General features: G+C 42.5%; 2 protein-coding genes and 1 non-coding gene across 3 annotated transcripts; 1 reads left to right on the forward strand and 2 right to left on the reverse strand.

Moving 5' to 3' along the window:
• Nucleotides 1–1,496: 1,496 nt before the first annotated feature.
• Nucleotides 1,497–4,342, reverse strand: tmem141 (transmembrane protein 141). Its single transcript, XM_085358297.1, has 5 exons — nt 4,208–4,342; nt 3,986–4,052; nt 2,453–2,536; nt 2,218–2,328; nt 1,497–2,015 (listed from the first exon to the last, which is right to left on the reverse strand). Exons 1-5 carry the CDS (start codon nt 4,259–4,261, stop codon nt 1,954–1,956), a joined length of 378 nt encoding a protein of 125 aa, XP_085214423.1. The 5' UTR covers nt 4,262–4,342; the 3' UTR covers nt 1,497–1,953.
• Nucleotides 4,343–6,779: 2,437 nt separating this feature from the next.
• trnak-uuu (transfer RNA lysine (anticodon UUU)) lies at nt 6,780–6,852 on the forward strand. Its single transcript has one exon. It is a non-coding gene; the product is annotated as a tRNA-Lys (tRNA).
• Nucleotides 6,853–11,298: 4,446 nt separating this feature from the next.
• On the reverse strand, nt 11,299–14,171 carry zmynd19 (zinc finger, MYND-type containing 19). Its single transcript, XM_085358298.1, has 6 exons — nt 13,951–14,171; nt 12,851–12,910; nt 12,660–12,766; nt 11,864–12,004; nt 11,535–11,715; nt 11,299–11,442 (listed from the first exon to the last, which is right to left on the reverse strand). The coding sequence occupies exons 1-6, from the start codon at nt 13,999–14,001 to the stop codon at nt 11,299–11,301; spliced, it is 684 nt and encodes a 227-aa protein (XP_085214424.1). The 5' UTR covers nt 14,002–14,171.
• Between the last annotated feature and the right edge of the window lie 357 nt (nt 14,172–14,528).

Below are 14,528 nucleotides of genomic sequence, written 5' to 3' on the forward strand. Positions count from 1 at the left end.
ACGTAATATCGGATCGGTCCATCTCTAGTACAAACCATGACGGGGGGTCATGGAGCCAAAAGTCCGGCAGTTTCAGCGCCACAGCGAACGTAGCTGCAACAGGAGGCGGAGGTCCGGCGGCCGCTGATGCATCCATAGCGGAGTCTGCGTTATCTGCGGCTCGTTGCATGCTCGAGTCAGGGGTCACCAATGTGGAGGTAAGCATCAACGACACAGAGCTCTCAGTTCTCACTCCTCCTTTATTCGTCTCCAACATCAACTGCGCATATCGCGCCACAATACACAGGAACACACTTCCTATACACTGGGTGTGAGTGGAGCCCTCTACTGGTCCACCACAATATAACCATTTCAAACTATTTACAGAACAATCAGGTGTTCTGCATCAAAGAAGAAGGCACTTAAATTATTTATGCAACTCCAAAAAATTGTTTGTGTCCACTATAACACAGATGAGAACAGCACAGGGATAAACCTGCAGGTCTGACAGCAGGTGTGTCACTCAGTGTTTACACTACAATCTGCCTTTGGTGGCTTTAAGGCAGCAACTGTGATGTTCACTAGTAGAACTGACACACAAAACAAAACAACGACTACACCGCACACTAACTACACAAGACAACAAACTAACTTGAGACTCCAAACACCGTAAACGTCACAAATCTCTCACGTATCAAAACTCTCTGTCTCTCTTTCGCTCACTCCTAAAACTTCCCCCTCTTCCCAAACAACCAGATACCACATGTTGCCATGTGATTTTTTGATTGGTCCACACGGTACATTTTTCCACCAATAGGGAAGGAGTGTTTTTTCTTTTTCTTTTTTCACTCACAATCAAAGCGTGTTTGCTAGCGCTCTCCTTAGAAAAGGCTGTTTTTACCGTTTCTTCCCGGAGTAAACGCCAGTTCTATTCAGAAGAGAGAGAAAAACAAACAAACATCGGCTTTACGTGGCCTATCAACACAATTTAAAACCTGGTACATAGTTTGAAGTCCGCACGTTCGACCCAAGTTGAAATGGAGACTCTGGGTCCGTCGACCCCAGAGGGTTAATCAGAAAGCCTTAAGTTGGCTAGTTATGTATCGGGCTAATGTTTAAAGCTTTCACTTGAGTAAATGAACTCATATTACTGCTAAGTAATGTTAGCCAAGTTCACAGCATATTCCATAATAGCGCTGCCATACTGCATCACACTCAGTGCATTTCAATCATTTCTCCAGCGAGTTTGACAGCTGGCAAAATAATAATCATAATTTTAAAAAAAATAAAAATAGCGTGTGTAACGTACACGCACTGGAATATTATTTACTAGGACTCATCATGCGACCGGAGAGCGCAAACTCCGCCATTTGTTCCATCAAACACTCATTAAAACAGCAACCTACAGGTATGTTAGCGCACTCATCCCCGACTGTCCGACGGAGGGGCGGGGTCACACGTTGAAACAGACACGAGGCAGCCCAGACGGCGAAATTTTGCTTTTACATTTTGCGACTCATTTTATTTCTCTATCTGATAAGAAAACTATTCAATCAGATAGTTATGTGTGGTGAATGAAATACAGTTACACTTTCAAGCACTTTTAAGCACCACATCTGAAATTCAAGCACTTTTCAAACCTTGAGAAGACAACATTAAAATTCAAGCATTTTCAAGGTTTCAAGCACCCGTACGAACCCTGTTAATAACAACAACACCGGATTACAAGCATTACATCTAATTCCTACTAAAAACCCACAACTAATTCCTGACCTCCGAGTCAGGAAAACCCAGGGTTTTTTTTTTTTTATCCACACATTGATACTGTTATGAAATTTAAGAGCTCCACAACCAGAATAAATATAATACACAATCATGTGGGCCATGCAAAATGTGCAGAGCACCACTGAGCTCTTTCTCTTTACATATTTATAATCTTTATATTGTAGATAATAAAATTTGTTTGAAACTTCTTCATTCCATCACGTCACCATATTTTGTCTTCTGTGGTGCTGTTGGTTCCTCTTGTTGGGGTACTGAAAGACAGTAAAGAGAAAGGTAGAGATGAAGCATACGGTCTTCATTTGGTGAATCATAAGTGATGAAATGATACGCGCCGATAACTTTTCTGATCATAAATCTATATACCTCAATAGGTTGACTCTTCAATCTTATATCCAAGACAACAGTTAACACAACATTAAATTCACATTTCATACAGTTCTGCACTGTGCTCACCTGGAGGTGGTGACCTGTCTGGGACTTTGCCTGTTTCTAGGAGCAACCAGAGGTCTGAGCATTTCTGCGTTTCCCAGCGAGTCACTGCGTAACTGCCCACTGATGATGCCACTGAGAGCACACAGGGGAGAGACAGTGGTTTCAGTGGCAGCACTGATGTAAGATCTACATTTGAGAGCTAAATACATTTCTTTATGTATTTTTAATAGCACAATCCAAATATTTTACTCCTCACCTATTGAAATGAGCAGGTTCCACTGAAGGGGATAAGGAAGCTTCCTCTGTAGGGCCTTCTGAATAGCAAAAAAACCTGCAACACCTGCACCAACAACACAACTCACTGTCACACATCTAAAACCAGGGAGAAACATTTACACTTGTAACTGTGCAGATTTTCTTATTGCTGCTGGTTGGTTTTTTTGTTTTGTTTTTTTCAATTAAACTAATTTCTAGGTTAAACCTAAAATGACAGATGACCTGACAGCTGAGTGGGTAGGACACAGACGGGTAAATGCCATCAGCAGTGGGCACTGGATTTGATTCCCAGCTGACTGGACATTCACTGTCATTCCCACACTTTCTTTCACTTTCTTGTCTCTTGTTGGCTCTGAATAAAACTGAAAATGCCAAACAGTCAAGCTTTTGTTTGGAGGGTGGTAGGTGTACTAGTTTCCCTTGGACAAAAAAGGCATAAATCCTCTCACTGGACACTTTATTAGTACAAGGCCTTCAAAAATGGCTTATTTCTTTGTCCTATGTCCTTGTGTTTGAAACCAGTTCAAGATGACCTGACCTTTGTGACAGCCATTAGAAGATGGTTACACTGTGGTCACAGAGGAACGGACATGGTCAGTTACTGAAGCAGTGAGTTACTCTAGACTTCCTATCAACTCAAAGCAGGCTGGCCATTCTCCTCCAACCTCTGACATCAACAAGGTATTTTCAACCAGAAAAGTGCTGATCACGGGATATTTTGTCTTTTTCACACTATCCTCTATCAATCATAGAGATGGTTGTTACAATTTTTTTTACTAGGACAGCAGCTTCACCTTTCTTCCCCACACTGATGCTCAGTTTGAACTCCAGCAGGTCGTCCTGACCATGTCTACATGCCTAAATGCACTGAGTTGCTGCCATGTGATTGGCTGATTAGATATTTGCATTAAGAAACAGTTAAATCAATGTACATTACAAAGTGATCGGTGAGTATATTGTCAGAGCTATGTTTGGGTATCCTTCAGTACATTTCTGTTATCATTTCTTCATTAAATCATTTACAGTATGAACTGCTGGCATAAAAACAAAAACAGTCCAGGATGCTAAAAAGCAACATCAAAAACATAAATAGATATAATAACAACAATAGTTATTTTAACTTTAATAATACAATCATTTTCTCCCTGTGCTGAGATCAGTGTGATCATTGTGGGTGATACAGCTCCCTCTTGTGGTACATTCTGTCTGCAAATCCTGACATCTGTATTGTTTGCCTACATTCACTTTGACCTTACTTCAGTGTCTTGATTTTCATTAAAAATGTCAACACAATGCAGAAAAAAAATTATAACAACTGAGGTTCAGAATTACACATAAAAACAGCAGCACTGACTGGGTCAAAGTTAGAGCAACACAGCCAACAAGAATTTGGATGAAAGCATGAAAGCATTAAGAATGTACAAATAGGAGAAAGTCAAAGATTGTAACATGGACTGAAATATTTCTTATTTTAAGTGTGTGACTTTTAATAAATAATAAATAAAAGTATTACCCAGCACAAAGGTCCCAGACCCCTTCATGAAAGCATGAGACTGACAGGCGGCGTAGCTCTCCAAACCCTGAGAGACAACAAATAAAAACAGCTCTCACCTGTGTTACACATTTCTGTTGTATCAATGTGAGCAGCTGCTGGTTTATTCCAAGTGTGCAGAGGGACAGTGTCCTCCAGAGTGCACAGGTAATAAAAACGCATAAAAACAAACACAAAACCCACCGGATGTTTGGCCACCAACGCGTCGTCCACTTTGGTGAGCCCCAGATTAACCATGTTGAAGCTGGAGGTAACTTTTTTTTATATATAAGAAATAACCACTTTAACTCATTCCCTAACTTCTTAGTCCACAGCTTGCTGTAGATGTACTATTATGAAAGTTCCGTGTTTGAGAACAACAAACACCGAAGAAGGAAAAATAGAGCAGTCTGTCCAAAACTGTGGCGTCATCTAATGGAGGGAGAGTGGTACTGCACCCTTGCTAACTCAAGGTAGCATTTTAGAGGTTGCAAGAAAGAAAAACACAAGAAAATACATACATGAATGAAATATATACTAACTCACTAACGCAAATATCTAATCAGCCAACCACATGGTGGGCATTGTCAGGAAAGGTAGTTTAACAGATTTTGATTGTGGTGTGGTTGTTGGTGCCAGACTGGCTGGTCTCAGGATTTCATAAACTGTTCATCTACTGGGTTTGTCCCACACAGCCATCTCTGGGGAAAGAGGAAATATGTATTGGTTCTGTGTGAGAAAATGCCTGGCTGAGGAAAAACAGCCACTCTTTGAGCTGCTGATAAGAAGGCAATGGTAACTTAAATAACCACTTGTTAAAACCAACGTATGCAGAAGAACATCTCTGAATACATAACATACCGAACCTAGAAGCAGACTGCCACTCCTGTCAACTAAGAACAGGAAACTGAGGCTACAAATCATGCAAGCTCCCAGAAGATTAAAACATTTTTTAAAAAAATCCTTGCCTGGTGTTGTGAAGTTCAACAGTAAGAAAAAATATATATATAATATGAGAGACAACAAACACTCATTCTGAAAGGAGTACTTATATATTAGAGAGGGTCCATTTAAGATTTTCCCCCAGACTGAAGAAATTTAAGTGCTGTACTTACACATGATGGGGAGATTTATCTTCTGCAGTGGTAAAGGTCCACAATTTAGAGCAACAGACAATACCAGCATTAAGTCGTGCAGTAGACAAGGAACACACACACACAAAGCAAAAAATGTATTCTTATGGAAATACACTTTCCTCATTTCCATAAGAATAAGGTTTTCTCCTCTTTGTTGTGCGCATGTGCAGAACCTGACCTCTGGGTGTTTCGGATGTTATCTCGACGTTTAAAAAAGATGGTTTAGCCAGTGCTACCCAAACTTCTTTGCCTAGCAGACACATAACAAAGGGCACCTAAACCACCACATGTGGCGCTTTCAGCACAAATGCAGACTTGAACTATCAAACTTTTCATTCAGGATTGTATTTATCTCCTTTGTTGGGTACCACTGGGCTTCACTGTTGAACTACTTCACCAAAATGGTCTCTAATCTATACTCAGAAATAAAAATTCTTCTTGTTAGCACTACAAAAATGTCAGATAGATCAAATCTCAATAATCTGCAAGTGCCCAGACTCTCTGCTGATGTCTGTGACCGGTCTGTTGAACTCTGACACCACAGTGGCCTAAAAGATTTAAAGACCTGAGAGCAGTTTCTGTCCTAGAAGAGAAAGAACAGGCAGATGGAAAGAATCCAACTGCTGAGACCCAAGAAACAACACCAAGGGTAGAGTTACAGGGAGGCCACAGCAGAGCATCCGAACATCTGTTGCTTGTTACAGAGGAGAGAAAACAAAGGGCAAAGGACTGCTGGAGATACATGAAGCATAGACTGTAAGAAAACATTAGCTCTCAAGGTGGTGACTGTGATGATGCATATAATGTTTCATTTATTATTCATCATACTTTCACAATAAGAGCATAAATATTGAGATTAAAAGTGAGCTAATAGGCTTAATAGGTTCAGTCAGTGCCAAAGCAACGTGATGGAAGACAGCAGCTCCATTAAAGAGCGACTTCCCCTTTAATCTTCTCAGCTTCTCTATTTTCATTCATATAACTAATAAAGAAATTTTTCACAATAAAATGTAAAATGTAACTGAAAATAAATACTGATCTGATTACTTATTTTCTTCCTTTCCCTTTGATTTATCCAGTGGCTCTATTTAAGACCCGGGTCTGTTGCCTTGAAACAGAGTGATAAAATAGTAATAGCTCTGCCTCAGACAGTTGGGGTAAAATAATACAGCTGGTATGTTTTTGGTCAAATTTTGGGTTTGATACTCTTAAGTGTATTTATTTTTACTTAAAGTGGACTAGCTTTGCTGATTCACAGTTCAAAATAATCTCTTTCCTTCCATTTAAAGCAACTTGCTCCTGATTGGCTGCCCCTCTCAGGCAGCACTAATGACGTCAGTCATTATTGCAAACTAGCTACATTTTATATGCATCTTTTAAGACATCATATGCATGACAGAACATAAGCTGGTTTTTGTATCTTTAGTATTAATTTTAGTGGGTTATTTACAAGACATGCATATTTGTGAAGAGTTTGGTCTAAATTAAAACAATAATAATAATAATAATAATAATGAAAAGAATATTTTACCCCAGGAGGTCTTTTGGACTGAATGGAAACATATACAGCGGACATGAAAAAAATAGCTAAATACACTACATCCTGGTAAAGTCTACATTTTAGCTGAACACACGTCAGAGCCCGGATAGCTCAGTCGGTAGAGCATCAGACTTTTAATCTGAGGGTCCAGGGTTCAAGTCCCTGTTCGGGCGAGAAATTTTGACGCGGAAGAGAATGGAGCTGAGAAAACAAGTGCTGGAAGTTGAGGTAAAGATGGAGAAAGAAGTAGTAGCGAGCGGACTCTCCCGTACCTGATTTTGGTTTGTCCAAGTAACTGCAGGTTAGCCCTGACTCTTCTGTACTACTTCTGTACTTTTTATTTTATTTTATAAATGTCGTGTAATGTTTCTTTGTCGCGGGAATGTTCGTAATGACATAAAAAATATTATAAATGTTGTTCTGCTTCATTCTAACCGGCTGATTGGTTTGTTTTACACTCCTGGAAACACACAAAGGAAACCCGTTCAACCAATCACATTCATCGCACTTTGATCTGCGACAAACTGCAGCGATGTCCACAGCACGCTTTAATGTTTAAATGGATCCAGTTTAAAGTATCAGAGATCTAATGTGCTGCTGTCACCTTATAAATAATCAACAGCACTGGGAGCTCACTCAGTGACAAAATCATTAACTGTATTTAAGCTGATGAATTTGCATTTACAGCAGTGTTGGATTTTGCTGGTATATTTTTATGCTCTTTAGAGATTTTTTTATTACCCTTTGATGACATGTCTGGAGTAGGTGGCACTCACAGTGATGGTTTTCCGCGGAAGAAAAGTCATATGATCCGTGGACCTCCCTCCTCCCTTTCTGATTTGTCAAATGCTGCCAATGCCACCCTATTTGTGTGACTATTCATCTCAATCGTAAGTGAATTCAGAAAAGGGAAAGATGTCCCGGGTATGCTGAGTGAGGAAAGTTAGAGAATCGTAAAGTGCAGAGGAAGTGAGGGCAGCTATGAAGAGTGGAGAGAGAGCAGTTGCCTTTAAGACCAGATTATTTAACACCATGCTTGAAGAAATGAAGTGTTGATGGTCAAGAAGCAGGCTGATGTGCAGCGCTGTAATATCTAAAAGAGTTGTGAAAGAGTTGTTATGCTCAGTCATGAAGAGAAGTGATGAGCAGCTGGTGCCAAGAGAGGAACTGTGGTACTGTATGAGGAAGTCTGGAGTGAGGGTGGTGAGACTGCGGTGAGGAGTGCAGTAGGATTGACACAGGTTTAAGATGGGGAGGTGGATTACATCACGTATTGACTTTGAGTTCATTTTCGTTTGCGATGGTGATGGACAGGTTGACAGATGAGGTCAGGCAGGAGTTTCTGTGGACTATGATGCTCACACCTGCAATGATGTATGGTTTTGAGGCAGCAGAAAGACAGCACATTTGTAAGTATAACTCGGGTGCGAACTGGTGACTGTAGATATTTTTGATCGGAGCATGACAAAGTTACACAGATGAATCCCCTCCACTCAATTAATGAATTATTCTAGTACTTGGAGGCATTTCTTTGTGATACCAAGAGTTCAGATAATCAAGACACTTTAGGAATCAACTGCTCCGTTCAGGAGTCACCACAGCGGATCATCTGCCTCCATCACCACTGTGATCTTCTTTCCCCCCCGCCTTAAAACACTATCCCTCCTCTGCACCAAAACCATGTCCAAACCCACTCGAGCTGAGCTGTCCATCTAATGTACTCATTTGTAATCCTAACTCCCAGAGAAAGACTGAGCATCTGCACCGCAGCCTCCTGTTTGTTATCACAGCAGGTCTCATTATGGTCCTCTAAACCTCTTTCACAAATAACCCTCTGACACTCATCTCCAACCACTCCACCCTGCCTGCACTCCCTTCTTGCGCCCTGTCCATTGCGTTGGATGTCAACCCCAGGTATTTAAACCTGTCCACCTTCCCTCTCATTCACCTTGTCTCGCTTTTATCACCGATCTCTGCAGTGCATACCTCTACCTGCTCCCTGCTCTCACTGTATGTGGCCCCTGTATGCACATCAAACCAAACTCCACCAAATGAGGTTCATTTTTATTTATTATCATTTAACATTGGAAAAGCAACTGTCGGTTATCCCAGTTGTACTTCCATTCACATATTGTAGCTCTTTATTTCTAGGTGATTAATGCGTATATTTTTACCCAAAAAAAAATAATAATAATAATAATAAAAATTTATTTTAGACACAATCTGTACACGCTGTCCAAATCCACACCACACCCCTCACCTCATCTACGACAGGTATACCAACACGAGAGCCAAATTTTAGTGCAGTGTTCAAAAACTTTCACATTCACACACGCGCACACACAAGGAAAGCAAATAAATCACATATACACATGCTTATTAAGTGTTGGGAATTCTCACCTAAGAAACAAGAGGACACATTAAGCAGGTGTGCATTGTAGGTAACACAAGGAAGGCAGGTGATTTGTGGATAAAGTCGACAAGGACCACCATGTCTATAAAAAAAAAAAAAAAAAAAAAGCGCTCCAGAGCAGGAAATGGTTCAGTTCATCAAACCACTTTCCAAAATTAAAGTCACAAAAAGAGGGCCGTGGGAGGGATTCAAGTTTTACACTCCAAGACACCTTTCACGTGGAAGATTGTTTTTTTGTCACATGACTGTGTGCAGTGTTCTCATGGGATTTACAAAAAAAAAAAAAAAAAAAAAAACACTGGGAAGGCAACAGCCAGAACTCAATCATTCAATCATCCATCTAGAATCAGGAAAGTAAAATAAATCAAGTAACAGCGATGAAATGTTTCAGCCCATCTAACCTCATCACCTCACAGATATACAACAACAAAAAAAAAGGTCCCACAATGAGCACTTTTTATAACGATGAGTTATGCCTTCAAATATCACCAGGACAAAAGAAAGGTTCACAATCAATTTTTTAAAATAAATATAGCTCCATAGATAAGATTTTCTTCAAAAAAAAAAAACAAAAAAAAAACCCTTACAAACACACATGCGAGAAACTGAGCACTAGCTCCTCCTCGCCAATCAATGCACACATTCAGCGTAACCCTGGAGATGTAAAAATACAGTTTGAAAAGGCAGGTGTCTGTTCGGAAGAAACAACCCCCTCCCCCCCAAAAAAACCCAGCAAACTGAGCCCAAGAGGGATTTATACCAGCTGACAGGAGTGGTAAGCTACGGAAGGTCAGAGAAGACTTTGGTAAAGATCATTCTTACAGGTTAAGCTATTGAACATCAAATAATAAATTGCTTTTATATTACGCCATCAGTGCTCACTTTTACTGGGACAAATTGTGTGTAAGAGCATCAACAACACTGGTCGTACTGAAGCTGGTTTCTGCCAAAGTAGAAAAACAAACAAACAAAAACGCCAGTTACTTTCTCAGAAGACTGAGTTCATAAGTCAAAATTTCAACATAAATGCAATAAATTTAAAAATGTTTTAGTTTTGTTTGTTTCCACCCCAAATGTATTTATTTAATTATTTTTTTTTACAGTTGCAGAAACAAGCTTCCATAGAAACCACTTTTCTTTTTTTAAATGTTAACTGGAAATTCTTAAAAAAAAACAAACAAAAAAACAAAACCCCCACACACACACACACACCACCTACTTCCAGCACAAACTGAAGTCTTTAACCATTAAAATTATATATATATAAAAAATAAAAAAGTGACGCCTTTATTTGGCAGCTACTTTATTACAGAACAATGATCTTACTGTCAGACCACCAATTTATAATTAAATAGGACATTTTTAAATTAAGTAATATGGCCCCCTTTAAGTAGAGCAAAGATGTCCGTTAACCTCGACTCATTAGCAATGGTGACCACCTCAAAGTCCTTTTTGTACATGTTGGCAGCACAGGCGCTCACACACACACACACACAATACTGGTAGTGGGACTCTGTGAAATCTCTGATAATCTGTGTCGTGGTTTGCTGTGTGGGGAATACAGACAGGGAGGCCGCGGCGATGGCAGCTAAAGTGTCGATGACTGTGAGCGCAGCAGCCGTGTGCACGAGAGAGGTCAGAAAAGGGAGTGATACAGTGAAAAGGTCCATGTCCCATTGTACCAGCTGAATGACAGATGCTGCAGCCCCCCCAAGTCCCCTGTTTGGACAGACGAAGTGACACCCAATGGGATGACGGCGGTCTGTATTCCGACTGTGGTCCGGAGAAGCTTGTTCAGTTCATCAACAAGATGACTTTCTCCTCCTTACATACAAAACCGTAGCAGCAGGTAGTGCCCGAGGTTCTCCCTCGAGAGAAAACAAAGACCCCCCCCCCCAAAAAAAACAACAAAAACCAACAAACCGAAAAAAAAAAATAAAAAAATCCCATCCCTGTCATCCACATGAAAAGCAAGCTATGGAGAATTACCAGTCCTGGGAAGTGGCAGATGTCTTTTTGCGTTACTCTCCATGCCCTCGTCTTCTCAGTCCTGAACTCCTTCAATCACTCAACCAATCAACATTGTCTCTTCTCAGGAAGCCCCCCCCACCCCGCACTTAATCCCCGCTCCCCCTCCCAAGTGTAACCCCATTCCCTCCCCGATGATCATCCTCCTCCTCCCCTTCCAAGCAAGGATGAAGACGGATCACCGCTCGGGCTCAGACTCCAGGGCCAGCGCCCGCTTACGCTCGCGACACTGTTTCTTGTGGGCCGGCCAGTCCCTCTGCTGGCACTGGGACCCGCAGTAGCGCGCCACCTGGCAGCGGCCGCATATGTTGAACTCCCGCAGCTGTGGAAAGACAAGGAAGAAGATCATCTTTGGCTCTGAGAGCACAGAGCTTTCGAATGGGAATGCTTTGCTACACGAGTTGGAATACATACCCTCCTCTCAATGAGCGAACAAGGAGGGTAGTGACACTCGTAGTAGGTGCAAGAACACTCCTCTTCCTCCACCAGCTCCCCATTTGCGTTGTAGTAACGTGTGCGACTCAGCTCCAGATATTGCTCTTCCACAGGGTCGGCTGGTACCTGCTGGATAGCCAGCCAGTAGAGGGACTGCTCTCTGTACAGATAACATGAGAAATGTTCGGCATGCATTACTTGTTTGGATAACCCTGGAATAAATCACAAAAGGATTTAAGACTCATTTCCCCTCAACAGCAGTGTGTCCTTTCTAGCATTTTCACATGTACCTATAAGCAATGTTTTACCTCTGCTTGCTGGAAATCTCCTCTGGTTTAGGGCTCCAGCCTACTGGAACCAGTCGAAGGTTGTCTAGTCGGTTGTCCACCGTCACAGAGTTGATGTGGATAACTTGAAAACTAGGGGCGATGCCTCCTCTGTGCTTCTCCCTGGGTAAAGACATTAAAAGTTAGCCAGTCTGCAACCAGCAGGACGAAAATCTGACCTTGGATAAGAAGAGTGTTTATTCCAAGGACTCCTCAGTAAGGAGCTGATGCTAGCTCAGAACACTTCTTATCCAATATGAAGCGTTATTGAAAGCCAAGTCCACTACAGAGCTTGAGCATGCACTAGTTTACTATACAACCTCTATTTCTCACGACTAGTGATAAAACTGAAAAGCTAGCTCGCTAAACAGTTGATGGTTTAAGTGACACCTGTGTCGCTGCGCCGAGAGAATTTGTTTTGCCATTTTAGCCCCTTCCCCTACTTTTGTTAAGCTGAAGCAATTCTCATGAGCACCCACTTATCTTATCTGACAACTTTAACACTGATTAAACTAAGATGAGCCTTACAATGGAGGGCGCTTTCACAAGAAGCATGCTCATAGATTTTCCAGCAGAGGATAAACCACAGAAGAAGCCATTTCCAGCAGGCAGTTCCACATGTTTGATTTGGCAGGTTGTCTATTTTTAAATCCCAGATGCAAGTCCACAAGCTTGCAAACCTGAGACCTGTCGCTTGTTAAAGCAGTGTGTAAACGACTACGATATGCAGTCACAGAAGAAAAAAAACAACACCTTGACACAGTTTAAACAGACTTACCAGAGCAGCTCGTGCAGCGGCCTTCCTGCCCAGCGTCCTTTGCCGACGTCAAAAGCATAAGCAAAGATCTTAGCTCCATTGCCATCTGCATCTACTTCCATGCGTGCCTGGAAACAGAAAAACACTGCTCTATATTTTTTCTCAACTGTATCCGGATATCAGAGCAGTAGTGAAAAATCAAACACGCTTACCTCAAAGGCATAGTTCTCCACCAGTGGTATGTCCTGCTCATCGATCAGCGTGTACTTTGTCTGAAATAAGAAAATTCAGGTTCATTTTCATGTTTAAACCTACAACTGCAACAACAGCATCCCCACTCTCAGGGGAGCTTTATTGTTTGTGAATTAGCACTAGCAGAGTCATAAACGGGGGCACTACTTCTAGGACAAGTTTCAACCTTCCAAACTTTTTACACTGACCACAGCAGCAACACGTTTCTGAAGCAGTCCCAGTTGTCTCACAGACACCTGAGCTCTTCTCCAGCAACACAACATGAAGCAGATGAAACCTGTGTGACACTTTCTTCTTTCTATGATTGCATGTGTGTGGCGTTTCCACGAGTGACATCATGTTTACAGCTGAGTGACCGGAGCCCTGCCACTCAGCAGGTGGGCAACCGGCTGCTCACGGTTCAAATACGGTTTATTCCCAGTGTGTCCCGTGACTTCAGCGTTAGCAGCTGGGAGCGCTTTCTGACCCACCGCTCGCCACAGTTTCTGCTTCAAGCGTTAATTAGTACGATTAAAGCCAAAGCCGACACAGGCACAGATGTTGGGCAGTGTCGTCCTACCGGTGCTTTGTCACACTGCACAAAAGAATCAGTTGATGGCAATGGCTTCCTCATTAGCCGACACTTGAGGGTAATCCTAGTAACATGGCTAGCGTGGCTCTGCTAACTGCACCGCCGAGTGTTTGGGTATGACACGACCGCCGAGGGGTTTCCAGTCCACCGACAGCGGCTGTGACAAAAACTGAGCACGTGTTTACGTTTCTGGCGCTGTTTGGTCGTTAAATGTTAGCCAGCGGCTAGCGTAACGCGCTACATGCTAATTAGCGTTAGCGGCGGAGTTTGAGAAACCAGTCTGGCTCGGCACGGCCGGCTTTTCTAATCCGCTCAAACGCCTTTAAATCGGTAAAGCCGAACTACTCCCGCATTTGCGACTGCTTCATAATAAACAACTCTGTTGGCTAGAGCTGATTGAGCATCGCTAACTATATCTTTTCTGGTGACTTTTCTCTTCCCCGCGGGCCCTCCCCCGGCCGCACATGGCAGTCCTGGGATCCAGCTCACCTTCCCGGCCACACGGCCGAGCCGTACGATCCCGAGCTTGAAATCCGACATCAGGAGGACGGGCGGAGGCGACAAGAAGAAGCGTAGGGTCCAGCCTAAACTGTATTCAGGTTCAAAACCCGCCTCTTAGCCCCGTTTGCCAGGTTGCGTTAAATGGTTGGGTATATTCTGAGTCCGGATCTCTCCGGCAGCAGCCCAGCCTCGGTGACACACCGCCGCTGGCGCAGGAAAGCCGAACGAGCTGCCGCTGCTGGGAGGGGCGGGAGGTACCTCTAACCGCAGCGTCCAATCAAGCGTGGCGTTAAGGCTTTTTAATACAACACGTCACCTCACGCTGCCAAATAGGAAGCGGCAGTTTCAAAAGACCGCCTATTTTCAGTTATAACGTCATCACACTCTCGTGACCACTTCCAGCCATTTTCGCGCGAAATGTTTGATGGCTGGGTGGGATTATTGCAGAGGGCTTTGACGTCATGATGCGCCGTTTGCTGCTAAATTTGGCGACAGGCATTGAATGTGCATTGCGTAAGCCTATAGAGGAGGCTAACAATGATTCATAAGGTAAACACTGAGCCCAG

Source organism: Diplotaxodon limnothrissa, linkage group LG7, assembly GCF_057381915.1.
Source record: "Diplotaxodon limnothrissa isolate DT_005_m linkage group LG7, D_limnothrissa_male_GT1.1, whole genome shotgun sequence".
NCBI lineage: Eukaryota > Metazoa > Chordata > Actinopteri > Cichliformes > Cichlidae > Diplotaxodon > Diplotaxodon limnothrissa.

Coding starts and splice junctions, on each gene's coding strand:
- tmem141 (XM_085358297.1), bottom strand. CDS start 4,261: ATGGTTAATCTGGGGCTCACCAAAGTGGACGACGCGTTGGTGGCCAAA. Junction 2,537..3,985: donor GTCTGGGACCTTTGTGCTGG/GTAATACTTTTA, acceptor TTGTTGGTGCAG/GTGTTGCAGGTTTTTTTGCT. Junction 2,016..2,217: donor AGACAGGTCACCACCTCCAG/GTGAGCACAGTG, acceptor ACTGTCTTTCAG/TACCCCAACAAGAGGAACCA.
- zmynd19 (XM_085358298.1), bottom strand. CDS start 14,001: ATGTCGGATTTCAAGCTCGGGATCGTACGGCTCGGCCGTGTGGCCGGG. Junction 12,911..13,950: donor TCGGCCGTGTGGCCGGGAAG/GTGAGCTGGATC, acceptor TTCTTATTTCAG/ACAAAGTACACGCTGATCGA. Junction 11,716..11,863: donor GAGATTTCCAGCAAGCAGAG/GTAAAACATTGC, acceptor TTATCTGTACAG/AGAGCAGTCCCTCTACTGGC.